We start from the raw sequence: 27,155 nt of genomic DNA on the forward strand, positions 1-27,155 counted from the left end.
CATTAACACTATATAGACAGCATTAACACTATATAGAGAGCATTAACACTATATAGACAGTATTAACTGGCTGGGAGCATTAACACTATATAGACAGCATTAACACTATATAGACAGCATTAATACCATATAGACAGTATTAAACTGGCTGGGAGCATTAACTATAGATACAGTACTGTTCAAAAGTTTGGGGTCACTTAGAAAATATCCTTGTTGAAAGAAAAGCACATTTTTGTCCATTAAAATAACATCAAATTGATCAGAAATACAGTCTAGAGCTTATTAATGTTGTAAATGACTATTGTACCTGGAAACGGCTGATGCTTTATGGAATATCTACATAGGCGTACAGAGGCCCATTATCAGCAACCATCACTCCTGTGTTCCAATGGCACGTTGTGTTAGCTAATCCAAGGTTATCATTTTAAAAGGCTAATTGATCATTAGAAAACCCTTTTGCAATTATGTTAGCACAGCTGAAAACTGTTGTGCTAATTAAAGAAGCAATACAACGGGCCTTCTTTAGACTTGTTGAGTATCTGGAGCATCAGCAATTGTGGGTTTGATTACAGGCTCAAAATGACCAGAAACAAAGAACTTTCTTCTGAAACTCGTCAGTCTATTCTGGTTCTGAGAAATGAAGGCTATTCCATGCGAGAAATTGTCAAGAAACTGACGATCTCGTACACCACTGTGTAATACTCCCTTCACAGAACAGAGCAAACTTGGCCCTAACCAGAATAGAAAGAGGAGTGGGAGGCCCCGGTGCACAACAGGACAAGTACATTAGAGTGTCTAGATTTGAGAAACAGACACCTCACAAGTCCTCAACTGGCAGCTTCATTAAATAGTACCCGCAAAACACCAGTCTCAACAGTCAACAGTGAAGAGGCGACTCCGGGATGCTGGCCTTCTAGGCAGAGTTCCTCTGTCCAGTGTCTTAATCTTTTCTTTTCTAGTCTAAAGATGGCCAGTTGTATTGCTTCTTTAAATCAGCACAACAGTTTTCAGCTGTGCTAACATAATTGCAAAAGGGTTTTCTAATGATCAATTAGCCTATTAAAATGATAAACTTGGATTAGCTAACACAACGTGCCATTGGAACACAGGAGTGATGGTTGGTGATAAATGTTGATATTTCATTTTTTTTTTTAAACAGCCGTTTCCAGCTACAATAGTCATTTACAACATTAACAATGTCTAGACTGTATTTCTGATCAATTTTAATGGACAAAACAAGGACATTTCTAAGTGACCGTATATACATATACACACAGTATTAACTGACTGGGAGCATTAACAGTCTCAGGGTTCTCCCCAGGAATTTTTTAACAAGGTGGTGTTGCTGAGTACTTTGTTTCTCAACACCTGTAACTGCCATTTTCTGCAATCTAGAGCAAAAAATGCCTTAAATTATAAATAAAGTAACAAATATATATAATTAATTATATATTTTTATGATTATAGAGTGGCGCTGCCAGTCCAGGAGGTGGCGCAGTGCCCATCTTACATTCTTTTGGGGGGGGGGGGGGGGACCGAGTATACAATATACCTGTATATAGAGTATAAACTGGCTTGGAGCAGTATATACACAGTATTAACTGGCTTGGAGCAGTATATACAGTTGAAGTCGGAAGTTTACATACACTTAGGTTGGAATCATTAAAACTAATTTTTCAACCACTCCACAAATTTGTTGTTAAGAAACTATAGTTTTGGCAAGTCGGTTAGGACATCTACTTTGTGCATGACACAAGTCATTTTTCCAACAATTGTTTACAGACAGATTATTTAATTTATAATTCACTGTATCACAATTCCAGTGGGTCAGAAGTTTACATACACTAAGTTGACTGTGCCTTTAAACAGCTTGGAACATTCCCGAAAATTATGTCATGGCTTTAGAAGATTCTGATAGGCTAATTGACATCATTTGAGTCAATTGGAGGTGTACCTGTGGATGTATTTCAAGGCCTACCTTCAAACTCAGTGCCTCTTTGCTTGACATCATGGGAAAATCTAAAGAAATCAGCCAAGATCTCAGAAAAATTATTGTAGACCTCCACAAGTCTGGTTCATCCCTGGGAGCAATTTACAAATGCCTGAAGGTACCACGTTCATCTGTACAAACAATTGTACACAAGTATAAACACCATGGGACCACGCAGCCGTCATACCGCTCAGGAAGGAGACGCATTCTGTCTCCTAGAGATGAACGTACTTTGGCACCGAAAAGTGCAAATCAAACCCAGAACAACAGCAAAGGACCTTGTGAAGATGCTGGAGGAAACAGGTACAAAGGTATCTATAACCACAGTAAAACGAGTCCTATATCAACATAACCTGAAAGGCTGCTCAGCAAGGAAGAAGCCACTGCTCCAAAACCGGCATAAAAAATCCAGACTACGGTTTGCAACTGCACATGGGGACAAAGATCGTACTTTTTGGAGAAATGTCCTCTGGTCTGATGAAACAAAAAAATAACTGTTTGACCATAATGACCATCGTTATGTTTGGAGGAAAAAGGGGGAGGCTTGCAAGCTGAAGAACACCATCCCAACCTTGAAGCACAGGGGTGGCAGCATCATGTTGTGGGGGTGCTTTGCTGCAGGAGGGACTGGTGCACTTCACAAAATAGATGGCTTCATGAGGAAAGAAAAGTATGTGGATATATTGAAGCAACATCTCAAGAGATCAGTCAGGAAGTTAAATCTTGGTCGCAAATGGGTCTTCCAAATGGACAATGACCCCAAGCATACTTCTAAAGTTGTGGAGGAAAAATGGCTTAAGGACAACAAAGTCAAGGTATTGGCGTGGCCATCACAAAGCCCTGACCTCATCCTATAGAACTGAAAAGGTGAGTGCGAGCAAGGAGGCCTACAAACCTGACTCAGTTACACCAGCTGTCAGGAGGAATGGGCCACAATTCACCCAACTTATTGTGGGAAGCTTGTGGAAGCCTACCCGAAACGTTTGACCCAAGTTAAACAATTTAAAGGCAAAGCAAACAAATACTAATTGAGTGTATGTAAACTTCTGACCCACTGGGAATGTGATAAAATAAATAAAAGCTGAAATCAATCATTCTCTCTACTATTATTCTGACATTTCACATTCTTAAAATAAAGTGGTGATCCTAACTGACCTAAGACAGGGAATTCTTACTCGGATTAAACGTCAGGAATTGTGAAAAACTGCGTTTAATGTATTTGGCTAAGGTGTATGTAAACTTCGACTTCACCTGGCTTGGAGCAGTATGTAGACCGTATAAACTGGCTTGGAGCAGTATATATACACAGTATAAACTGGCTTGGAGCATACAGTATGTCTACAGAAAATACCTCTTGGAGAGGCAGACAAGAACATTCAATACCCTTTGGTACAGGCCTTCCCTGTAGCTCAGTTGGTAGAGCATGGTGTTTGCAACACCAGGGTTGTGGGTTCGATTCCCACGGGGGGCCAGAACAGGAAAAAAAAAAAAAATAAAAATGAAATGTATGCATTCACTACTGTAAGTCGCTCTGGATAAGAGCGTCTGCTAAATGACTAAAATGTAAAAAAAAAATGGTAAAACACACACACACACACACACACACACACACACACATAATACTGTACATGCCATTTTGCAGACACTTAGTATCCAAAGGGACTTAGTCATGCGTGGATACATTTTACATATGGGTGTTCTCTGGGAATCGAACCCACCAATCCTGGCGTTGCAAGCGCCATGCTCTACCTACTGAGCCATTCAGGACCACGAGAACATGTGCACATTTGAGCACAACAAAAAAGATGTAGTACCTATGATTCCAAAGGAATAAAGCGAGAGCTGTTTTCCAAGCAGGTCCATGCTTTTCTGTAAAGGTGTTTTAGGGGCCTCCTCTGCTTGCATCATCTTAAAAACCTCTCCAAATTCAGAATTTTCTCCTGTTCCTATGACGATACCCTATAAGACAAAAACAAAAAGGTTACACAATGATATAAGACGTTATTAATCACAATCTGTAACTTTAATTTCCAGCCAGATGTGCTATTCCATAACTTATTGGTAAACTGTTGGGATGGGTCATGTGAGGTACCTTGGCTTTGCCACATCGCACCAGGGTTCCCATGAAGGCCACATTGCTGCGGGAGGTGATGTCATTGTTGGTGGGCTGGTGGGACGTGGACTTGGTGCAGGGAGTGGTCTCTCCCGTCAGACTGGACTCATCCACTGATAGGTCAGTTGCCTGGGAGAGAGAGAGGGGTGAAAGGTTTGCCAGTCACTTCAACAATTCTTTTGCTGCCAGCTTTTTTTGTAGAGCTAGTGAAGTCCCGCCCATTGCAGATCTATGGTTATGTGTAAGAGTGAGGACGACAGTATCTTTTACAGCTTCTGAACAGGTGTGAGTGTATAACATACCTCAAAGAGTCGGAGATCAGCCGGGACTCTCTCCCCAACAGAGAGACAGACAGTGTCTCCAGGGACCAACTCCCGAGCCAGCATGCGCTCCAGGTGTCCTTCCCTCACACTAGAGGGGAGGGGGAGATGGAGAGACAGAAACAACGGGGAGAGCGAGAGAGAGTGAGACAGAGAGAGGAGAGAGAGAGACATATGGGGAGGATGAGACAGAGAGCGAGACAAAGAGAGCGCGAGAAGAGAGAGCGAGACAGAGGGAGCGCGAGAAGAGCAGAGAGAGACAAGAAAGCGAGACCGAGAGAGAGGAGAGAGAGAGACAGAAGAGGGAATTGAACTGTAATCAGCAATGACCATGCTAATGCTACAGCATGCAAGCTAACCTGCACTATGCTTGTTCCACCACCAGCATCCAAGGGCAACAGCTTGTAGAAGCCTGGGGTATGGAAGAGTGTGTGTGTGTGTGTGTGTGAATATTTTAAGGGGAGGGGGGGGGATGTGTTTGAAGTGATCCTGTTTGAAGTGGAAATTACATCCATTTCTCCATGTCCGCTTTACACTTCTTTCAGGAGGCACCAGTGCTTTCTTTATCCCAGGATGTGTGCACTAAGTCTATTGGAGTGACGTCGGTCCTAAGCTGCTTCCACTGTCATGTTTGACTGTCATTCCATATGTAGATACAATTAGTGATGGGTGAGAGAGAAAAACATAACAGAGAGCATTGGAGCTGAGAGAGGCAGTGCTCACCAGTGGCATTCTGGAGGCACAAGTTTTCCCAGCTCTTCAAGGGACTTCTCAGAGCGGTATTCCTTCAGAGAAACAGAGAGAGCATAGCTGAAACAACTCTCTACAAATGTCTTTGATCAGTTTTCATGCCCCTCATAAATGATGGAACAGCAATGCATTTCCAATGTTCTCTCTACAGAGACGAGCCCCCACACACACACACACACACACACACACACACACACAGCCGTCTGTTCTGTTCCACTGTGATCTATTTGGCATCTGGCTTTGTGCTCTGAGAAAACACCATGACATCTGCAGAGAAACACACTGACTGACTCCCTGTCACAACTAACACAGTCCACAGAGTGAAGGCAAATAAAGAGGTCTCACCTGGACAAAGGCAACTGTAACCACTATTATAATGGCCTGTCAAGGAGAAAAAGAGGGATGGGGAGAGAGAGAGAGATAATAGGTTAGCGCTTAACTCTCCATTCTCTGTAGTACCCAGTCTAATCCGTTGTCAGACATTTCTGGAGCACCATGGAATTACTCACAGTACTAAATGGTATACTATAAATAACCTGTGTGGTGATGGGGTTCCTTACCACTGTGATGCTGATGGCATCATCAAACTGGCGCATGAGCACACTGATGACAGCAGAGGCCAGTAGCAACATGATGAGAGGATCCTTAAACTGGGGGAGGGAGAGAGAAAAAGAGAGACATCATTGAGCTGTTGCACTACACGATCAATACCAATGTTCCACATCTGATGTGATCGGTAGTGACTTGTGTGAGTGTGTGTGACTGAATGAGTGACTATATAGAAGAGACACAGAATAAGGGTCTCTGTACAGAGAAAGTCAGAAGCCCATTCATTTGTCAAACAAGGTCCTGGAAGCTAACGGATGACACGGCAAACCTCCAACAGTCAGAAACTACATCTCCTCTACATGTGAAATCTCTCTGGCAGACAGAGAGAGAGTAATGGCTGAATGCAGCCTGATTCCTCTGGCAGACAGAGAGAGAGTAATGGCTGAATGCAGCCTGGTTCCTCTGGCAGACAGAGAGAGAGTAATGGCTGAATGCAGCCTGGTTCCTCTGGCAGACAGAGAGAGAGTAATGGCTGAATGTAGCCTGGTTCCTCTGGCAGACAGAGAGAGAGTAATGGCTGAATGTAGCCTGGTTCCTCTGGCAGACAGAGAGAGAGTAATGGCTGAATGTAGCCTGGTTCCTCTGGCAGACAGAGAGAGAGTAATGGCTGAATGTAGCCTGGTTCCTCTGGCAGACAGAGAGAGAGTAATGGCTGAATGCAGCCTGGTTCCTCTGGCAGACAGAGAGAGAGTAATGGCTGAATGCAGCCTGGTTCCTCTGGCAGACAGAGAGAGAGAATAATGGCTGAATGCAGCCTGGTTCCTCTGGCAGACAGAGAGAGAGTAATGGCTGAATGCAGCCTGGTTCCTCTGGCAGACAGAGAGAGAGTAATGGCTGAATGTAGCCTGGTTCCTCTGGCAGACAGAGAGAGAGTAATGGCTGAATGTAGCCTGGTTCCTCTGGCAGACAGAGAGAGAGTAATGCTGAATGCAGCCTGGTTCCTCTGGCAGACAGAGAGAGAGTAATGGCTGAATGCAGCCTGGTTCCTCTGGCAGACAGAGAGAGAGAATAATGGCTGAATGCAGCCTGGTTCCTCTGGCAGACAGAGAGAGAGATAATGGCTGAATGCAGCCTGGTTCCTCTGGCAGACAGAGAGAGAGTAATGGCTGAATGTAGCCTGGTTCCTCTGGCAGACAGAGAGAGAGTAATGGCTGAATGTAGCCTGGTTCCTCTGGCAGACAGAGAGAGAGTAATGGCTGAATGTAGCCTGGTTCCTCTGGCAGACAGAGAGAGAGTAATGGCTGAATGTAGCCTGGTTCCTCTGGCAGACAGAGAGAGAGTAATGGCTGAATGTAGCCTGGTTCCTCTGGCAGACAGAGAGAGAGTAATGGCTGAATGCAGCCTGGTTCCTCTGGCAGACAGAGAGAGAGTAATGGCTGAATGTAGCCTGGTTCCTCTGGCAGACAGAGAGAGAGTAATGGCTGAATGCAGCCTGGTTCCTCTGGCAGACAGAGAGAGAGTAATGGCTGAATGTAGCCTGGTTCCTCTGGCAGACAGAGAGAGAGTAATGGCTGAATGCAGCCTGGTTCCTCTGGCAGACAGAGAGAGAGAGTAATGGCTGAATGCAGCCTGGTTCCTCTGGCAGACAGAGAGAGAGTAATGGCTGAATGTAGCCTGGTTCCTCTGGCAGACAGAGAGAGAGTAAAGTCTGAATGCAGCCTGGTTCCTCTGGCAGACAGAGAGAGAGTAAAGTCTGAATGCAGCCTGGTTCCTCGGGCAGACAGAGAGAGAGTAATGGCTGAATGCAGCCTGGTTCCTCTGGCAGACAGAGAGAGAGTAATGGCTGAATGTAGCCTGGTTCCTCTGGCAGACAGAGAGAGAGTAAAGTCTGAATGCAGCCTGGTTCCTCGGGCAGACAGAGAGAGAGTAATGGCTGAATGCAGCCTGGTTCCTCTCTGGTTTCTTCCTAGGTTCCTGCCTTTTTAGGGAGCTTTTCCTAGCTACCGTGCTTCTACATCTGCATTGCTTGCTGTTTGGGGTTTTAGGCTGACTTTAGAGGCGAGGGGAGACTGACTAATCTACAAATCACCTTGCATCATAAATAACTACTCAATATTATTTTCAGATCAGTCACAATTGACCCATTATACATCATGGTTTTGATGCTCTCAAACATGGCCACTGACTGCACAGTGGGAGTACAGGCCCAATCTGTCATGTCTGGGCAAGACACTAATTAGCCAGCCAATGGCGCTGTGTTGCTGTCGCTCCCTTTGACAGAATAATTGAGGCAGCATGGCGAGCGGACAAAGCACCGAGTCTACAGTAATTCAACACCATAGGGGTTCAAAATCAGAGAGGAGTGACAGAGTTTGATTAAAGACCTCCAGAGCCCTGGTTTCCTGGTTACTTACATTTTACATTTTAGTCATTTAGCAGACGCTCTTATCCAGAGCGACTTACAGTAGTGAATACATACATTTCATTTTTCATTTCATGCATTTCTATTATTTAAAAAAAAAAAATAATAATTTGTACTGGCCCCCTGTGGGAATCGAACCCACAACCCTGGCGTTGCACACACCATGCTGGCGTTGCACACACCATGCTGGCGTTGCAAACACCATGCTCTACCAACTGAGCCACAGGGAACAAGGAACAAGATCAGGTAAGGGTGACAGTGTTTGATTAAAGGCCTCCAGAGCCCTGGTTTCCTGGTTACTTCTGACAGGAACAAGATCCCCCTGACAGGAACAAGATTCAAGGCCCAGTACCTTCCTAAATGCTGACATCACACTCTGGGACATCTTCTGTACACACAATTACCTCCGTAGTCAGTAGGGCTCCCTGTAGTCTCCAGGTATCTGGAATTCAACTGCTCTGTAGTTACTTGTCTGTTTTGCCTTGCACTTGAATTAACACAAGGACATCACAGTCTTTGACTATGTATGTACCCACTGTCGGCCTCTCAGAGAGATGGATTCAACACCACTATGTAGCCACCGTCGGCCTCTCAGAGAGATGGATTCAACACCACTATGTACCCACCGTCGGCCTCTCAGAGAGATGGATTCAACACCACTATGTACCCACTGTCGGCCTCTCAGAGAGATGGATTCAACACCACTATGTAGCCACCGTCGGCCTCTCAGAGAGATGGATTCAACACCACTATGTACCCACCGTCGGCCTCTCAGAGAGATGGATTCAACACCACTATGTACCCACCGTCGGCCTCTCAGAGAGATGGATTCAACACCACTATGTACCCACCGTCGGCCTCTCAGAGAGATGGATTCAACACCACTATGTACCCACCGTCGGCCTCTCAGAGAGATGGATTCAACACCACTATGTACCCACCGTCGGCCTCTCAGAGAGATGGATTCAACACCACTATGTACCCACCGTCGGCCTCTCAGAGAGATGGATTCAACACCACTATGTACCCACCGTCGGCCTCTCAGAGAGATGGATTCAACACCACTATGTACCCCCCGTCGGCCTCTCAGAGAGATGGATTCAACACCACTATGTACCCCCCGTCGGCCTCTCAGAGAGATGGATTCAACACCACTATGTACCCCCCGTCGGCCTCTCAGAGAGATGGATTCAACACCAATATGTACCCACCGTCGGCCTCTCAGAGAGATGGATTCAACACCACTATGTACCCACCGTCGGCCTCTCAGAGAGATGGATTCAACACCACTATGTACCCACCGTCGGCCTCTCAGAGAGATGGATTCAACACCACTATGTACCCACCGTCGGCCTCTCAGAGAGATGGATTCAACACCACTATGTACCCACCGTCGGCCTCTCAGAGAGATGGATTCACCACCACTATGTACCCACCGTCGGCCTCTCAGAGAGATGGATTCAACACCACTATGTACCCACCGTCGGCCTCTCAGAGAGATGGATTCAACACCAATAGGTACAGTGCTTTTTAGAGCGCAGTCTGATAACGGTGATAAATGACTTCACGCCACCAGTTCATCCTCTGGGATGCTAAAAACGGATGAAAATCTGTAGCGCAACGAGGTGCAGCGACGGGGGAGATGATGATGACGCCAAACTAAAGCCTTATGCTGCTTTCTCACTTTGCTGCTAAAAATACTGGTGAGAAGATCACACACACAAAAAAAATGTGGATCTGAGCTGATGGTGGGAGCCTCCAGGAGACAGGGAGAGATGGGGCTGAGCTGATGGTGGGAGCCTCCAGGAGACAGGGAGAGATGGAGCTGAGCTGATGGTGAGAGCCTCCAGGAGACAGGGAGAGATGGAGCTGAGCTGATGGTGAGAGCCTCCAGGAGACAGGGAGAGATGGAGCTGAGCTGATGGTGGGAGCCTCCAGGAGACAGGGAGAGATGGAGCTGAGCTGATGGTGGGAGCCTCCAGGAGACAGGGAGAGATGGAGCTGAGCTGATGGCGGGAGCCTCCAGGAGACAGGGAGAGATGGAGCTGAGCTGATGGCGGGAGCCTCCAGGAGACAGGGAGAGATGGAGCTGAGCTGATGGTGAGAGTATCCAGGAGACAGGGAGAGATGGAGCTGAGCTGATGGTGGGAGCCTCCAGGAGACAGGGAGAGATGGAGCTGAGCTGATGGCGGGAGCCTCCAGGAGACAGGGAGAGCACCACATTGCTGCTCTGTTCTGTACAGATAACCTGCCTGACTGGCACAGCCCAAACTAGTGACAGATTAAAGACCCGAATGCTTGTAGCTCTTCACTCAATGTGTGTGTGTGGCAATACTGCTTCTGACAGATTTCACACACACACACACACACACACACACACACACACACACAAATTAGCTAGCTAGACTGGACCATCTCTGGTAGTTCAGTAAGGGCACGTCAGGCCTCAAGCCATGAGGAGGAATCTGAGGAGGAATCTGACCTGACAACACAGAGGAGGAATCTGATCTGACAACACAGAGGAGGAATCTGATCTGACAACACAGAGGAGGAATCTGATCTGACAACACAGAGGAGGAATCTGATCTGACAACACAGAGGAGTCAGGGGAGTGGGGGAATGGCACCCTCCCAATTCAGACGATAGGGAGGGATGAATACAATAGTGGTGAATGAATACGGTGATTAATATTCTAGATAATTGTTCTATGTAATCTTGAGTACTGCCCTGTACTGGGCAGTACTGCCTTTCTATGGACGCTGACCCTGTCACCTAGGGAGTTAGGTTTGGGTCTTAAGCGTTCTGGGACAAATGGTGTTGAGAAAATACCATAAAATGTGGAATGGAGAATGGTGTTACTGATTGAACCAGATCAGAGGCTGTTCTAAGTGCCTCTAATTATGATCAGTACTAAAAAAAAAAAATTAAAAAAAAGGATTTCCCCCCTGCAATTTAAACCAACCAAAGCGCCGAAGTACAGCAATGGCTCATGGCATAATTACGTATTTTTCGATATGTTTCCATGGCAAGAGGAGGCTGCATCTCACGTTAACCACATGATGAGTAAGTGGCTGATCTTTCTTCTTCAGCAGGGTATCAAAGGGGGTGAAACAAAGAAGGAACACAGAGAGAGGGGGTGAGAGAGAGGAGAGAGAGGGGGGAGCGAGCGAGCGAGAGAGAGAGAGAGGGGAGCGAGCGAGCGAGAGAGAGGGGGGAGCGAGCGAGAGAGAGGGGGGAGCGAGCGAGAGAGAGAGAGGGGGGAGCGAGCGAGAGAGAGAGAGGGGGGAGCGAGCGAGAGAGAGAGAGGGGGGAGCGAGCGAGAGAGAGAGAGGGGGGAGCGAGCGAGAGAGAGAGGGGGAGCGAGCGAGAGAGAGGGGGGAGCGAGCGAGAGAGAGAGGGGGGAGCGAGCGAGCGAGAGAGAGAGAGGGGCGAGCGGGCGAGAGAGAGAGAGGGGCGAGCGGGCGAGAGAGAGAGGGGCGAGAGAGAGAGAGAGAGAGGGGCGAGAGAGAGAGAGAGAGAGGGGCGAGAGAGAGAGAGAGAGAGAGGGGCGAGAGAGAGAGGGGCGAGAGAGAGGGGGGAGCGAGAGAGAGGGGGGAGCGAGAGAGAGCGAGCGAGCGGGACAGCATCCCTCATTCTCTCCATCTCTGTGTGAAGGCGAAAAAAACGGCCTCTCAGGGCGGCAGCTCTATATTTATCCGACCGCTCATCACTTTGCTTCTGGCCACGGAAGACAGAAACCAGGCAGAATAGAGCGGCCCAGTTTTTTCCTCCTCTTCTCTCCCTCCCTCCTACCCCAGAGGACACTGGGAGCTTTTGTCCTTGCAAAAGAAGTCAAGAGCGATCCAAGAGCGGGGCGGAGGGAGGACAGCAGGTGATCTGTGATATTTCACATGTACTAAACACTACAGCATGTAGGGAGCTGCTTCTGAAACCTGAAGCCCTACTGCGGCTTCGGCTTCAGCACTCGCTGGAAATGTCTTGTCAGTGGTGGGATGCTGTGCTAGAACTCCTGTATCAAAGCCAGGATGTATCAGGTGTGAGAGTGTTCCCCTTTCTGCTTATTTAGGCTTCACACACACATGTACTACAACGCTATAATAACAGTATGAATTTCAGCTTTGGGTAGCTTCCCATCACTCTCCAGGGAGTTGTACTTTTTCAGCTTGACGTAGACAAGGGATTTGCAGTTCTATCCGCCACTCACCTGGGAGATGTACTTCCTCCAGAGAGGCTCCTCCTCATTGATGTCGAACTCATTCCAGCCATGGTAGGCACGGCGACGGGTGACCTCACTGTGGGTCAGGCCGTACTGCAGGTCAGCCTGAGGGAAGGAGCATGGTTACCAACAACAATGCTGTCAGGTGACTAGCGTGTGATGACGAGATGAGGGGCTCACCCTTCAGTATGCTGGTGCTATTTGACAGTTCAGTGATGCTGACTAGGCCTAACTCGTGTCACCTAGCTATCTTAAGATGAATGCATTAGCTAAGTCGTCTGGATAAGAGTGTCTGCTAAACGACTCAAATGTCTATGCACTAATGGTAATGGAATACAACGTTAGTAAATTCTACATTTTTCACTGTGCCATACGTACCTGCAGGAGACATGTTACTTCGTTCACTGGTAATTGGCTGGCTTGTTTTGAAGTTAGTACTGGAACCATGGTTTTATCTTCATATTGGGGTTGTTTCTCGGGAAGCTGCAGCAGGCAGACAATAACATTAGGAGAAACAAGACATACAGTGAGGGAAAAAAGTATTTGATCCCCTGCTGATTTTGTACGTTTGCCCATTGACAAAGAAATGATCAGTCTATAATTTTAATGGTAGGTTTAATTGAACAGTGAGAGACAGAATAACATCAAAGAAATCCAGAAAAATGCACGTCAAAAATGTTATAAATTGATTTGCATTTTAAATGAGGGAAATAAGTATTTGACCCCTCCAAAACAGTATTTGACCCCCCCAAAACATGACTTAGTACTTGGTGGCAAAACCCTTGTTGGCAATCAGAGGTCAGACGTTTCTTGTAGTTGGCCACCAGGTTTGCACACATCTCAGGAGGGATTTTGTCCCACTCCTCTTTGCAGATCTTCTCCAAGTCATTAAGGTTTCGAGGCTGACGTTTGGCAACTCGAACCTTCAGCTCCCTCCACAGATTTTCTATGGGATTAAGGTCTGGAGACTGGCTAGGCCACTCCAGGACCTTAATGTGCTTCTTCTTGAGCCACTCCTTTGTTACCTTGGCCGTGTGCTTTGGGTCATTGTCATGCTGGAATACCCACCCACGACCCATTTTCAATGCCCTGGCTGAGGGAAGGAGGTTCTCACCCAAGATTTGACAGTACATGGCCCCGTCCATCGTCCCTTTGATGCGGTGAAGTTGTCCTGTCCCCTTAGCAGAAGAGACCTTGCGGGCGCTGCAGGATTTCAGTTCTTCACGGCGTAGTGTGTTACCAATTGTTTTCAAATCAAAATCAAATCAAATCTATGGTCCCAGCTGCCTTGAGATCATTGACAAGATCCTCCCGTGTAGTTCTGGGCTGATTCCTCACCGTTCTCATGATCATTGCAACTCCACGAGGTGAGATCTTACATGGAGCCCCAGGCCGAGGGAGATTGACAGTTATTTTGTGTTTCTTCCATTTGCGAATAAATCGCACCAACTGTTGTCACCTTCTCACCAAGCTGCTTGGCGATGGTCTTGTAGCCCATTCCAGCCTTGTGTAGGTGTACAATCTTGTCCCTGACATCCTTGGAGAGCTCTTTGGTCTTGGCCATGGTGGAGAGTTTGGAATCTGATTGATTGATTGCTTCTGTGGACAGGTGTCTTTTATTCAGGTAACAAACTGAGATTAGGAGCACTCCCTTTAAGATTGTGCTCCTAATCTCAGCTCGTTACCTGTATAAAAGACACCTGGGAGCCAGAAATCTTTCTGATTGAGAGGGGGTCAAATACTTATTTCCCTCATTAAAATGCAAATCAATTTATAACATTTTTGACATGCGTTTCTGGATTTTCTTGTTGTTATTCTGTCTCACTGTTCAAATAAACCTACCATTAAAATTATAGACTGATCATTTCTTTGTCAGTGGGCAAACGTACAAAATCAGCAGGGGATCAAATACTTTTCCCCCCTCACTGTATCCATTATCCTTGTATATAGCCCCGGTATTGGTATTTTATTGTGTTACTATTTTCGTTTAGTTTATTTAGCAAATTTTTCTTACTTTTTTAAAACTCTGCATTGTTAGTGAAGGGCTGGTAAGTAAGCATTTCACTGTAAAGTCTACACCTGTTGTATTCCGCGCATGTGACAATTTGATTTGATTTAACACAATCAAAAATGTAATCCCTTGCATATTTAGTGTAGTCCAGGCAGCATGATGCTAAAACTACACCCACAGAGATTAGATGGTAGCCCTTCTCATCACGCCATAGCCTTTGCTATATCATAGCTTTAAGATTAAGGCTGCACTTCGCTCCCCTATGCTAATGCTAGTTCTGCCATTAGGCCAGATGTCCTACTGACCCCCAGGTTCCACCAGGCAGCCAAACAATATCACTCATACGAGGTCACCGAGATCAGGCATACCAGGACTAAGGCACAAACATGTTTCATGACAATCAACAGCTTTTTGGTGATCGTTTTTTCAAAAGACAAAAAAAGCATGATGGGAAAAAAAGAGTACTTCACAGCAACGTACCATGTGCCAACTGGTTGCAATGCAGAGCTAATTTATCTAATCCATCAACTGAGGTCCAGCAAAAGGCAGTCTGCTGTGTTCCCTCTGCCAACATAGACAGTCAACACCTGTGGTTACTCGTCAGCCCTCCTCGTCAAACAAACCATCTCACTCCGTTGCCGTAGAGAGGACTGTAGGCAGGCAATGACACAGTAACCGTACGACAGGCAGGGGGATGAATGACCTGTTCTGTTCCTCTTCATCGCCACCGGCCGCACCTCCTGGTCCTGCCCGTAACATCTACTGCTAAAAAGGTATCCAACCAACATCGGTCTGTGTGTCTCACAACACCCCCAGAACCACCAAAATCCCGCTCCTTCTCCTCCCTCGCCTGGTGTCTTCCCTCTCTCCTCTCCGCCATTTAGATGAGACAAAGTATCTTACATAAGTAAGGAGGCTGGAGAGTGAATCCTCTCAGGCTAACAGAACAATCTAATTAAGAGTGACAAGAGCTTAAACCTGGATCAGACTCTCTCTGTCTGTCTCCCCTCATCTTCACTCCCTCTCCCCTTCTCCCCCCTCTCACTCCACTCGGTGTAGAATAATGAATGAAAAGGTCACACTTCTTTCTGTGGAAGTGAAGAGCTCTAGAAGAAAAGCTGTAGAGAAGGAGAGGGCCTAGAGGCATGGAGGAGTGAATGAGTAGAGAACCCTCGCTCCTCCTCTCCTCGTACTTCCTCACTCTTTACCATCTTCCAACCGCTCTTTAGCCTTCTCCCTACTCAGGTTCTGACAAGAGGCAGTAATTCCCACTCTACAGGGTTACTCATTTCCTGGCCAGCCAGATAGGGTAGCTACCTGGAGCAGAGGCATGGCCAGCCAGATAGCCCTACAGGTCTTTCCAAACAAGTTGTGTTCTCATCTACAGATTTAGATTAATGAGGCAAGTCAAAAACCTACTGCTCGATCAATCAGAAAAGCCAACAAAACAAACGTTTATCTATTTTACACAGAAGACACTATAGTTAGCTAAATGAAGAGTTAGATTAAGTAGCCTTCTTATACCAGGGGAACATCCCCAGAAAGGTTATATTACACCAAGTGAATGCAAACCCTAACAGACGCATACAAATGAACACACCCTAACAAACACACAATCAATCAAGGCTCTCCAATAGTGCTGAGTGATGTCTTTTAATCAACTAATTGACCTGTGGTTTTTTTCTGTGAGCTCAATGCACAGTTTCTCTAGAGATGAATCAGATCCAAGTCTGAACCGTGCGATGTAATAGGGGGTTGTAGTTTCCCACAGGCCAATATTCTACATAGTTTAGGGCATAAAACGTGGTAATTAACTACAATGACCATAATCCATTGCGCATCTTCTTGTCCGGTCTGTGTTTATTTTACGCCTGCTACAGAAGAGCGAAGAATGCACTATCGTGAGGGGATATAGAGTGCAGCTGTTGCATCGCGAGGCATCTCTACCTGAAAATACATAATCTAAGTGATTGATATTTCATAGCCAGCAGTCATAAAAGTATGTCTTATTTACTTATTATAACTACTAAAATAGCTCTATAGAGATTAGATGACTTGGAATGTAATAATAAAGTCAGTCATCAAATAAATAAAAAAAGTGTAATATACACAACTTAAATATTTTTAAGTCAATTAAAGTATTGTGAATAAGAATAAGCAGTAATGGACAGTCACTACAATCATGGGACTTTTATTGTTTTATTCTGTGTTACAGCATTTCAACCCACATAATGCATAGAGCATTTAATGTTTTTTTAAAATAAAAACCGTTGATTTTTTTTTTTTTTAATCGAACCAAAATCGAACAGACCTCAAAAAGCACTAACCACTCAGCACTACTCTCCAACCCTGTTCCTGGAGAGCTACCCTCCTGTAGGTTTTCACTCCTAATAATTACATGGTTATAAGCTGAATCAGGTTAGTTACAACTGGGGTTGGAGTGAAAACCTACAGGAGGATAGATCTCCAGGAACAGGGTTGGAGTGAAAACCTACAGGAGGATAGATCTCCAGGAACAGAGTTGGTGTGAAAACCTACAGGAGGATAGATCTCCAGGAACAGGGTTGGAGTGAAAACCTACAGGAGGATAGATCTCCAGGAACAGGGTTGGAGTGATAACCTACAGGAGGGTAGCTCTCCAGGAACAGGGTTGGAGTGATAACCTACAGGAGGGTAGCTCTCCAGGAACAGGGTTGGAGTGAAAACCTACAGGAGGATAGATCTCCAGGAACAGAGTTGGAGAGCTCTGGTCTAGATGTAATGCTGTGCTTCAGGCGTTGCTGGAGGCCTATCCTATGAGGACAATCTGAAGAAGTGAAAGGTGTGCTATGCTTCAACCATGACCTTTAACCTTAACCCCTGCAAGAGAAAAAAAAGCCCCTTACAGGTGTGACAAGTTCTCCAGCAAACCTTTTTTCAATAGGTGACTAGCGAGCCAATCTATTCTCTCGGCTACACTGACAGAATGGGATCCTCTAACATTCTGAGAGAGGCAGACAGAGGGAGAGAGGCAGACAGAGGGAGAGGCAGACAGAGGGGTGGGGGATTTGTCCATAACCTGGATTTGTCCTCTGGTTGAGTATTCTTCTGACTTACTTCATTGTTCTTCTTTTATCCATGCAACTCTTCACCTGTCTGTGTAATTTAGTGACCAGTTGAAATGACATGTTATTACAGTTAGGCTTATACCATGGCTTGGCTGAATAATCCATTCTGATTGGTCGAGAGGAGAGGTCGACCGATTATGATTTTTCAACACAGATACCGATTATTGGAGGACCAAAAAAAAGTCGATACCGATTAAATCGGCTGATTTTTTGTTTGTTTGTTTATTTATAATAATGATAATTACAACAATACTGAATGAACACTTATTTTAACTTAATATAATACATCAATAAAATCAATTTAGCCTGAAATAAATAATGAAACGTTCAATTTGGTTTAAATAATGCAAAACAGTGTTGGAGAAGAAAGTAAAAGTGCAATATGTGCCATGTAAAAAAGCTAACATTTAAGTTCCTTGCTCAGAAAATGAGAACATATGAAAGCTGGTGGTTCCTTTTAACATGAGTCTTCAATATTCTCAGGTAAGATGTTTTAGGTTGTAGTTATTATAGGACTATTTCTCTCTATACGATTTCTATTTCATATACCTTTGACTATTGGATGTTCTTATAGGCCCTTTAGTATTGCCAGTGTAAGAGTATAGCTTCCGTCCCTCTCCTCGCTCCTACCTGGGCTTGAACCAGGAACACATCGACAACAGCCACCCTCGAAGCAGCGTTACCCATGTAGAGCAAGGGAAACAACTACTCCAAGTCTCAGAGCGAGTGACGTTTGAAACGCTATTAGCGCGCACCCCGCTAACTAGCTAGCCATTTCACATCGGTTACACCAGCCTAATCTTGGGAGTTGACAGGCTTGAAGGGGTGGGTATAATTTGTGGAACGTTCCAACAGGAATCTGTTCCAAAAAAACGTAAAGTAAAAGGTTGCCAACCAACAACGCATACAAAGTAGCAACGCATACAAACCTAGCTAACTAGCTGCCGAATAGGCATCAACTCACCACGTAGCTTATTCTTAATGTTTGTCTATAGGCAACCAGAGTGAGGACAGACATTTTTCGGAATAAACGTGATGAGTGAAAAACGCAATGAAATAGACCACTCACTACCCGGTATCTTATTCTGCCGCTATACAACATTGTATGCATTGTTTTTTGGCAACCTTGTTATTTACGAAGTTTTTGGAATAGATTCCTGTTGGAACGTTCCACAAATTATACCCACCCGGTTTGAAGTCATAAACAGCTTGAAACAGCGAAGAGCTGCTGGCAAAACGCATGAAAGTGCTGTCTGAATGAATGCTTACGAGTTATGTTATGTCAATGTTGTCATAATTATGTAAAATTCTGGCAAATTAGTTCACAACGAGCCAGGCGGCCCAAACTGTTGCATATACCCTGACTCTGCGTGCAATGAACGCTAGAGATGTGACACAATTTCATGTTAGCAGGCAATAAACTAAATATGCAGGTTTAAAAATATATACTTGTTTATTGATTTTAAAGAAAGGCATTGATGCTTATGGTTAGGTACATTGGTGCAACGACAGTGCTTTTTTCGCAAATGCGCTTGTTAAATCAACACCTGTTTGGCGAAATAGGCTATGATTCAATGATAAATTAACAGGCACCGCATCGATTATATGCAACGCAGGACATGTTAGAAACTAGTAATATCATCAACCATGTGTAGTTAACTAGTGATTATGTTAAGATTGAGTTTTTTATAAGATAAAGTTTAATGCTAGCTAGCAACTTACCTTGGCTTCTTGCTGCCCTCGCGTAACAGGTAGTCAGCCTGCCATGCAGGCTCCTCGTGCGTTGGATTGGATTAGTAACCGGAAGGTTGCAAAAACGAATCCCCGAATCCCGCCTGAACAAGGCAGTTAACCCCCGTTCCTAGGCCGTCATTGAAAATAAGAATGTGTTCTTAATCTGACTTGCCTAGTTAAATAAAGGTGTAAAAAAATAAAAATAAAAAAATAAAGCGGCAAATCGGTGGCCAAAAATACCGATTGTTATGAAAACTTGAAAAATCGGCCCTAATTAAATCGGCCATTTCGATTAATTGGTCGACCTCTAGTCGAGAGAGTGTTGTATTTTATGATATACGCAACACAAAACCTGCTATACTGTAGAACGCCACAACAGGCAGTGGCAAGTTGATACCGTGAGAAAGGGGCTTTGAAAGAAAGATGAGGGTGGTGATAAGGCTAGGTTACTGCTGTACGCTGACTGACCTTCCCCTATGCACACTACCAGCTTCTTAGTGTAAACACGGAGTCAAATCAAACAGAAACAGAGTTATACGTCAGCGTTTCTACTCTCGCTTCAGAAGAACTGCGATTAGGAAGACAAAGGAGGAAGAATTTTCCCTACTAGAATTTGATCACAAGTTAATTCATCCACTCTATCCTGTGTCCCTGACTGTGTCAATCCATCACATTTTACTCCACATCCCCTTGTCAATCCATCTTGTTGGAGACCCCTGCCTTAAACTAACCCTACATGGACACAGTGACGAGACTAACCCTATATGGACACAGTGACAGCACCCTGGAACGGCGCTACCCTATGGACACAGTGCAAACGACGGTGCTGTTAATTTGACAAAACTTTCTAAACCATTGGCCAACCGCATTTAGGCTACGTTACCACCAAGCCAACTGCATTTAGGCTACGCTACCACCAAGCCAACCGCATTTAGGCTACGCTACCACCAAGCCAACCGCATTTATAGTGAGGGGGAAAAGTATTTGATCCCCTGCTGATTTTGTACGTTTGCCCACTGACAAAGAAATGATCAGTCTATAATTTTAATGATAGGTTTATTTGAACAGTGAGAGACAGAATAACAACAACAAAAAATCTAGAAAAACACATGTCAAAAATGTTATAAATTGATTTGCATTTAAATGAGGGAAATAAGTATTCGACCCCCTCTCAATCAGAAAGATTTCTGGCTCCCATGTGTCTTTTATACAGGTAACAAACTGAGATTAGGAGCACACTCTTAAAGGGAGTGCTCCTAATCTCAGTTTATTACCTGTATAAAAGACACCTGTCCACAGAAGCAATCAATCAGATTCTAAACTCTCCACCATGGCCAAGACCAAAGAGCTCTCCAAGGATGTCAGGGACAAGATTGTAGACCTACACAAGGCTGGAATGGGCTACAAGACCATCGCCAAGGAGCTTGGTGAGCCAACTGCATTTAGGCTACGTTACCACCAAGCCAACAAAGAGAACTCAGTAACCTAGCCCACAGAGAACCAAACACACAGCTGCAATCTGTCTCACACACACACACACAATAGGTGTTGGGTCCAGGTCCATTATAGGACCAAGCAGGCCAGGGTTCAAATGCATAGAGTATTTAAAAATACATTTGTCTGTGTATTTGAGTATTTTCAAATACATGCCCAAACATTCCAAGTTTATTTACAAATACATTCTAATATTCAAATACTTGTATTTTCAAAGAGAAAATATCTAAATACTTCCAAAATGTCTTTGAAATAAGGCCTTACTGAAATACCCTAAATGGTATTTAAACCCTGGTCTGTTTACAGTAGTCTATTCATCATAAGGTAGCTAGGTGAGAGAACAACATACTACAGGTGTTGTTTCCTGGTCCAGGTCGGTCATTATCTTTGTAAATCAGGCTGCTACCTGTCAATATCAACAGGTTGAGTGGCTGAATTACAGTCCGGGGAATCTGTTTCTCCCTCTTTCTCAAGCAAACAAACAAAATCAGTAGCCTATCACACAGAGAACCAAACACACAGCTGCAAATTGTCTTATACACGCACACACACACCCTCACAAAAAGACTGGCTAGACTTGACAGACTGCACATACTATTATAGGTGTAGTTACCGGGTCCGGGTCCTGGATGGCCATTATCCTTGTAGATCAGGCTGCTACCTGTCAATATCAACAGGTTGACTGGCTGAATTAGTTTGTCTCCCTCTCAAGCTGATAAGAGGCAATAGGTACAATCGGAGTATTGTGCTTCCAGGGGGTCTGATCTGAACATGGTCAACACACGCCTACTTTAGCACACACCTACTGAGTAGCCATAAGGAGGAGGAGCACCAGGATCAAAGAGGAGCAATCAGGTCAAATAACAAGACCTGTTGAGAGGTCAATGGAAAGAGAGAGATCAGATCAAATGAAGACCATGTGTGAGAGGTCAATGGAAAGGAGAGATCAGATCAAATAAGACATTGTGAGAGGTCAATGGAAAGAAGAGATCAGATCAAATAAAGACCTGTTGAGAGGTCAATGGAAAGGAGAGATCAGATCAAATAAGACATTGTGAGAGGTCAATGGAAAGGAGAGATCAGATCAAATAAGACATTGTGAGAGGTCAATGGAAAGGAGAGATCAGATCAAATAAGACATTGTGAGAGGTCAATGGAAAGGAGAGATCAGATCAAATAAGACATTGTGAGAGGTCAATGGAAAGGAGAGATCAGATCAAATAAGACATTGTGAGAGGTCAATGGAAAGGAGAGATCAGATCAAATAAGACATTGTGAGAGGTCAATGAAAACACCACACAAATGCAATAGAGTTCAAGAGACGGCCAGGAGTTTTTGGAACGCTACAGGAATAGAGCTGGGTGATATGGACAAAAATCCATATCGCAATAAATTGCCTGAATTGATGCGATAACAATAAATAGAATAATACATTTATAACATTTAAAAACATGTTATATACTAGTTTGATGGTTGTAGCCATCAATTGTCCCATTAAAAATCACCCATATTAGTAAACTTACTTCATTTCAAACTTCAAATGTTTCTAGTATAGGCTCGTAATGAACAATATCAGCAAAATGCCTGCGATAAGTGATCGGTGTTGATCATTTTTGGTTTATCATCGCAGCTCTATACTGGAATGTTTTGTACTAAAAGATACAAATATTATTATTATCTGACATTGTCCAGGCGTTCCGTGTAGAGGGAAGGAGTGCTGAGAATATTTCAATAATAGCTAGCCAGGCTAAGATGCTATGCATTCATAGTGACTCAGCGAAACATAGAAGCCATGCCAATGAACAAACAAAGACTGCTCTTTGCATCGACAGAGGGCTGCTGGGGACTGTCACTGTTACTTGTGGGTAAGTCTGCGGTCAAGACAGAAGAGGAGACAGAGATTGGAAAATTCCTACAAATCGCATGACTTCTGCTTGTTTCCACCCAGAACAATGCTAGATGCTATTGTTAAAAAACACAAAAGCATGGGCGTTGTAACATTTACCGTCACATCAGTGTGAATAATGCTGTGTGCCAGCTAATGGGTGTGCCAGGTAAGCAGGCAAACAATGAAGATTGTAGCCTAACTCTTCAGCCTATGAAAGAGCTGACCTTGCAGGTCATTCTTAGAGCCTCTCAAGGATTTGCAGAGAAAAAAAACATTTCATCCAACATTTTCTACATAGCACAACACTCCTATACACAACACAGAGGCACAAAGAGAAACTGTTGAAAATGACTAGGATCATTAATGTTCTGACCTTGCAATACAGAGGCAGCGATTCAGGTGCCCTTAAGAAAGGCCTTATAATTTCCTTCTACAATGTGTTCAGAGGGGCCATTGTTGAACAAGACAACAGCTATTGAGATACGCAACCAGACAAGGGTTTCAGAAAAAGCCCACCCATTACCCGCTGTAGAAGTCGCTGGCTTCAGCCTCCCATTACCCGCTGTAGGAAGTCGCTGGCTTCAGCCTACCCATTACCCGCTGTAGGAAGTCGCTGGCTTCAGCCTACCCATTACCCGCTGTAGGAAGTCGCTGGCTTCAGCCTACCCATTACCCGCTGTAGGAAGTCGCTGGCTTCAGCCTACCCATTACCCGCTGTAGGAAGTCGCTGGCTTCAGCCTACCCATTACCCGCTGTAGGAAGTCGCTGGCTTCAGCCTACCCATTACCCGCTGTAGGAAGTCGCTGGCTTCAGCCTACCCATTACCCGCTGTAGGAAGTCGCTGGCTTCAGCCTACCCATTACCCGCTGTAGGAAGTCGCTGGCTTCAGCCTACCCATTACCCGCTGTAGGAAGTCGCTGGCTTCAGCCTACCCATTACCCACTGTAGGAAGTCGCTGGCTTCAGCCTACCCATTACCCACTGTAGGAAGTCGCTGGCTTCAGCCTACCCATTACCCACTGTAGGAAGTCGCTGGCTTCAGCCTACCCATTACCTACTGTAGGAAGTCGCTGGCTTCAGCCTACCCATTACCCGCTGTAGGAAGTCGCTGGCTTCAGCCTACCCATTACCCACTGTAGGAAGTCGCTGGCTTCAGCCTACCCATTACCTACTGTAGGAAGTCGCTGGCTTCAGTTACCAAAAAAAGGTCCCTTGTCCTGTGCCAGCCTGTAGAAAAGGGAGAAAGTGAAACGGCATAGATGACATATAGGTATTAGGTACTAACATGCGATCTAACCCTGACATATACAGTTGAAGTCGGAAGTTTACATACACCTTAGCCAAATACAATTAGACTCAGTTTTTCACAATTCCTGACATTTAATCCTAGTAAAATTCCCTGTCTTAGGTCAGTTAGGATCACCACTTTATTTTAAGAATGTGAAATGTCAGAAAAATAGTAGAGAATGATTTACTTCAGCTTCTTATCTTTCATCACATTCCCAGTGGGTCAGAAGTTTACATACACTCAATTAGTATTTGGTAGCATTGCCTTTAAATTGTTTAACTTGGGTTAAACGTTTCAGGTAGCCTTCCACAAGCTTCCCACAATAAGTTGGGTGAATTTTGGCCCATTCCTCCTGACAGAGCTGGTGTAACAGTCAGGTTTGTAGGCCTCCTTGCTCGCATATGCGTTTACAGTACTGCCCACACATTTTCTATAGGATTGAGGTCAGGGCTTTGTGATGGCCACTTCAATACCTTGACTTTGTTGTCCTTAAGCCATTTTGCCACAACTTTGGAAGTATGCTTGGGGTCATTGTCCATTTGGAAGACCCCATTTGCGATCAAGCTTTAACTTCCTGACTGATGTCTTGAGATGTTGCTTCAATATATCCACATACTTTTCCCTCCTCACAATGCCATCTATTTTGTGAAGTGCACCAGTCCCTCCTGCAGCAACTGATGCGGCCACCCCCGTGCTTCACGGTTGGGATGGTGTTCTTCGGCTTGCAAGCCTCAATGGTCATTATGGCCAAACAGTTCTATTTTTGTTTCATCAGACCAGAGGACATTTCTCCAAAAAGTAATATCTTTGTCCCCATGTGCAGTTGCAAACCGTAGTCTGGCTTTTTTATGGCGGTTTTGGAGCAGTGGCTTCTTCCTTGCTGAGCGGCCTTTCAGGTTATGTTGATATAGGACTTGTTTTACTGTGGATATAGATACATTTGTACCGGTTTCCTCCAGCATCTTCACAAGGTCCTTTGCTGTTGTTCTGGGATTGATTTGCACTTTTCGGCACCAAAGTGCGTTCATCTCTAGGAGACAGAACACGTCTCCTTCCTGAGCGGTATGACGGCTACATGGTCCCATGGGGTTTATACTTGCGTACTATTGTTTGTACAGATGAACATGGTACCTTCAGGCATTTGGAAATTGCTCCCAAGGATGAACCAGACTTGTGGAGGTCCACATTTTTTTTCCTGAGGTCTTGGCTGATTTATTTTGATTTTCCCATGATGTCAAGCAAAGAGGCACTGAGTTGAAAGGTAGGCCTTGACATACATCCACATGTACACCTCCAATTGACTCAAATGATGTCAATTAGCCTATCAGAAGTTTCTAAAGCCATGACATCATTTTCTGGAATTTTCCAAGCTGTTTAAAGGCACAGTCAACTTAGTGTATGTAAACTTCTGACCCACTGGAATTTTGATACAGTGAATTAAAAGTGAAATAATCTGTCTGTAAACAATTGTTGGAAAAATTATTAAACTATAGTTTGTTCACAAGAAATTTGTGGAGTGGTTGAAAAACAAGTTTTAATGACTCCAACCTAAGTGTATGTAAACTTCCGACTTCAACTGTAGGTATTAGGTATAAACATGCAATCTAACCCTGTGTAGGACAGAAACAAGTGATGACAAATGTTGATCTGTGGTGCAAATGATCACCGTTTGCTTGAGGGGGCATGAAAATAGTGTGCTGCTGAACCTAGTTTGGTTGATAATAGAACATGAGTTATCTTGGACACTGGGCAGGGTCTGCTGGTCCAGTGTATAGTCTCAATGCCTGAGGGCCAGATAAATGATTAGACCACAGGCTATTACCGTCCTTCTCTCACCCTGGGATTTACCGGCATGGGGAGACGCAAAAAACGAAAGAAAGGCAAATTGGGCCTCTATTACCAGAATGCTAACAAATTTTGCACAAACTAATAGCGAAATCACATAGACACTGTTAGCTAAATGCTAACGAGCGAAAACAAACAAACTATTTGCAAAGACAGGCAAATCCAGCTCATAATGTTATACAAGCATAGCTAGTAGCTACCGAATGTCATTTACAAGCAAGAGTGAATGAGAGAAATTGTGCAAATTAACAAAGTTGTGATGAAGGCTTTTCTGAAGGAAGAGCAGCATGTTTACACGGGTGGCTCCCGAGCGGCGCAGCGGTACTGCATCTCAGTGCAAGAGGTGACACTACAGTCCCTGGTTCGAATCCCAGCTGAATCACATCCGGCCATGATTGGGAGTCCCATAGGGAGGCGCACAATTGGCCCAGCGTCGTCCGGGTTTGGCTGCCATGGTAAATAAGAATTTGTTCTTAACTGACTTGCCTGGTTAAATAAAATGTTAAAAAGCAGAGCAGAGGGGGAGGAGAACGGAGGAGGAAAAAAAACACTAGTGAGAAGCACAGGGAAAAATGGCAACTGAACAGATAAATCAACCAGAGTTCTGGGTGAGTTATGGCAGAAAGCCATTAAGATATCGGATGGCAAACATTTAATAGTGAATTGTAGTGTAAATTCATCTCATGTGCGCTGCAGAACAGAGACTCTGATAGATATAGAACACATTGGACCTGCTTCCTCCCGTTGTGTTATTTACAAACAAACACATGACTGTTCTGGGGAACTACGGTAAGCTTCATAATGTAAAATTATGTCACAGGTGAAATGAAGAACGCACTCGGCTTTATCTCCTAATGTACTGCACAAGTTGACTGCAGGTATTAACTTAAAAAGTAGCTACAAATATTAAATAGTATTGAAAAACTTCGTGGCCATTTTCAAATACCCCGGTATAAAGTACAGGGCATTCAAAAATACACCGTAGGGATGGTGCCAGGTTTCCTCAAGACATGACGCTTGGCATTCAGGTCAAATAGTTCAATCTTAAGTTTCATCAGACCAGAGACTTGTTTCTCATGATCTAAAAGTCCTTTAGGTGCTGCCGTGTGCCTTTTACTGAGGAGAGGCTTCTGTCTGGCCACTCTACCATAAAAGCCTGATTGGTGGAATACTGCAGAGATGGTTGTCCTTCTGGAAGGTTCTCCAATCTCCACAGAGGAACTCTGGAGCTCTGTCAGAGCGACCACCAGATTCTTGGTCACCTCCCTGGCCACTGTGTTCTTGGGGACCTTCAATACTGCAGACATTTTTTGGTACCCTTCCCCAGATCTGTGCCGAGACACAATCCTCTCTCAAAGCTCCACGAACAATTTCGTCGACCTCATGGCTTGGTTTTTGCTCTGACATGCACTGTCAACTGTGGGACCTT

General features: G+C 44.7%; 1 protein-coding gene across 6 annotated transcripts in view; it reads right to left on the reverse strand.

The window, feature by feature from the left end:
- The window catches only part of LOC106592954 (calcium-transporting ATPase type 2C member 1), a 47,305-nt gene that overhangs the window by 13,628 nt on the left and 6,522 nt on the right, over positions 1-27,155 (reverse strand). For 3 of the 6 annotated variants that reach the window (XM_082960190.1, XM_082960184.1, XM_082960181.1), the window contains 8 exons: positions 12,739-12,843; positions 12,349-12,465; positions 5,734-5,823; positions 5,519-5,554; positions 5,147-5,208; positions 4,406-4,514; positions 4,083-4,232; positions 3,805-3,949 (listed from right to left, as the gene is read on the reverse strand). In XM_082960190.1, coding sequence (XP_082816316.1) covers positions 3,805-3,949; positions 4,083-4,232; positions 4,406-4,514; positions 5,147-5,208; positions 5,519-5,554; positions 5,734-5,823; positions 12,349-12,465; positions 12,739-12,807 — 778 coding nt within the window. In that variant the 5' untranslated portion in view covers positions 12,808-12,843. Of the gene's footprint in view, positions 1-3,804; positions 3,950-4,082; positions 4,233-4,405; positions 4,515-5,146; positions 5,209-5,518; positions 5,555-5,733; positions 5,824-12,348; positions 12,466-12,738; positions 12,844-21,301; positions 21,497-23,765; positions 23,821-27,155 lie in introns of those variants that run through there. The other 3 variants (XM_082960188.1, XM_082960183.1, XM_082960187.1) reach the window with 3 other exon arrangements.

This window comes from Salmo salar, chromosome 02 (assembly GCF_965601325.2).
Source record: "Salmo salar chromosome 02, fSalSal1, whole genome shotgun sequence".
In the NCBI taxonomy this organism is placed as follows: Eukaryota; Metazoa; Chordata; class Actinopteri; order Salmoniformes; family Salmonidae; genus Salmo; species Salmo salar.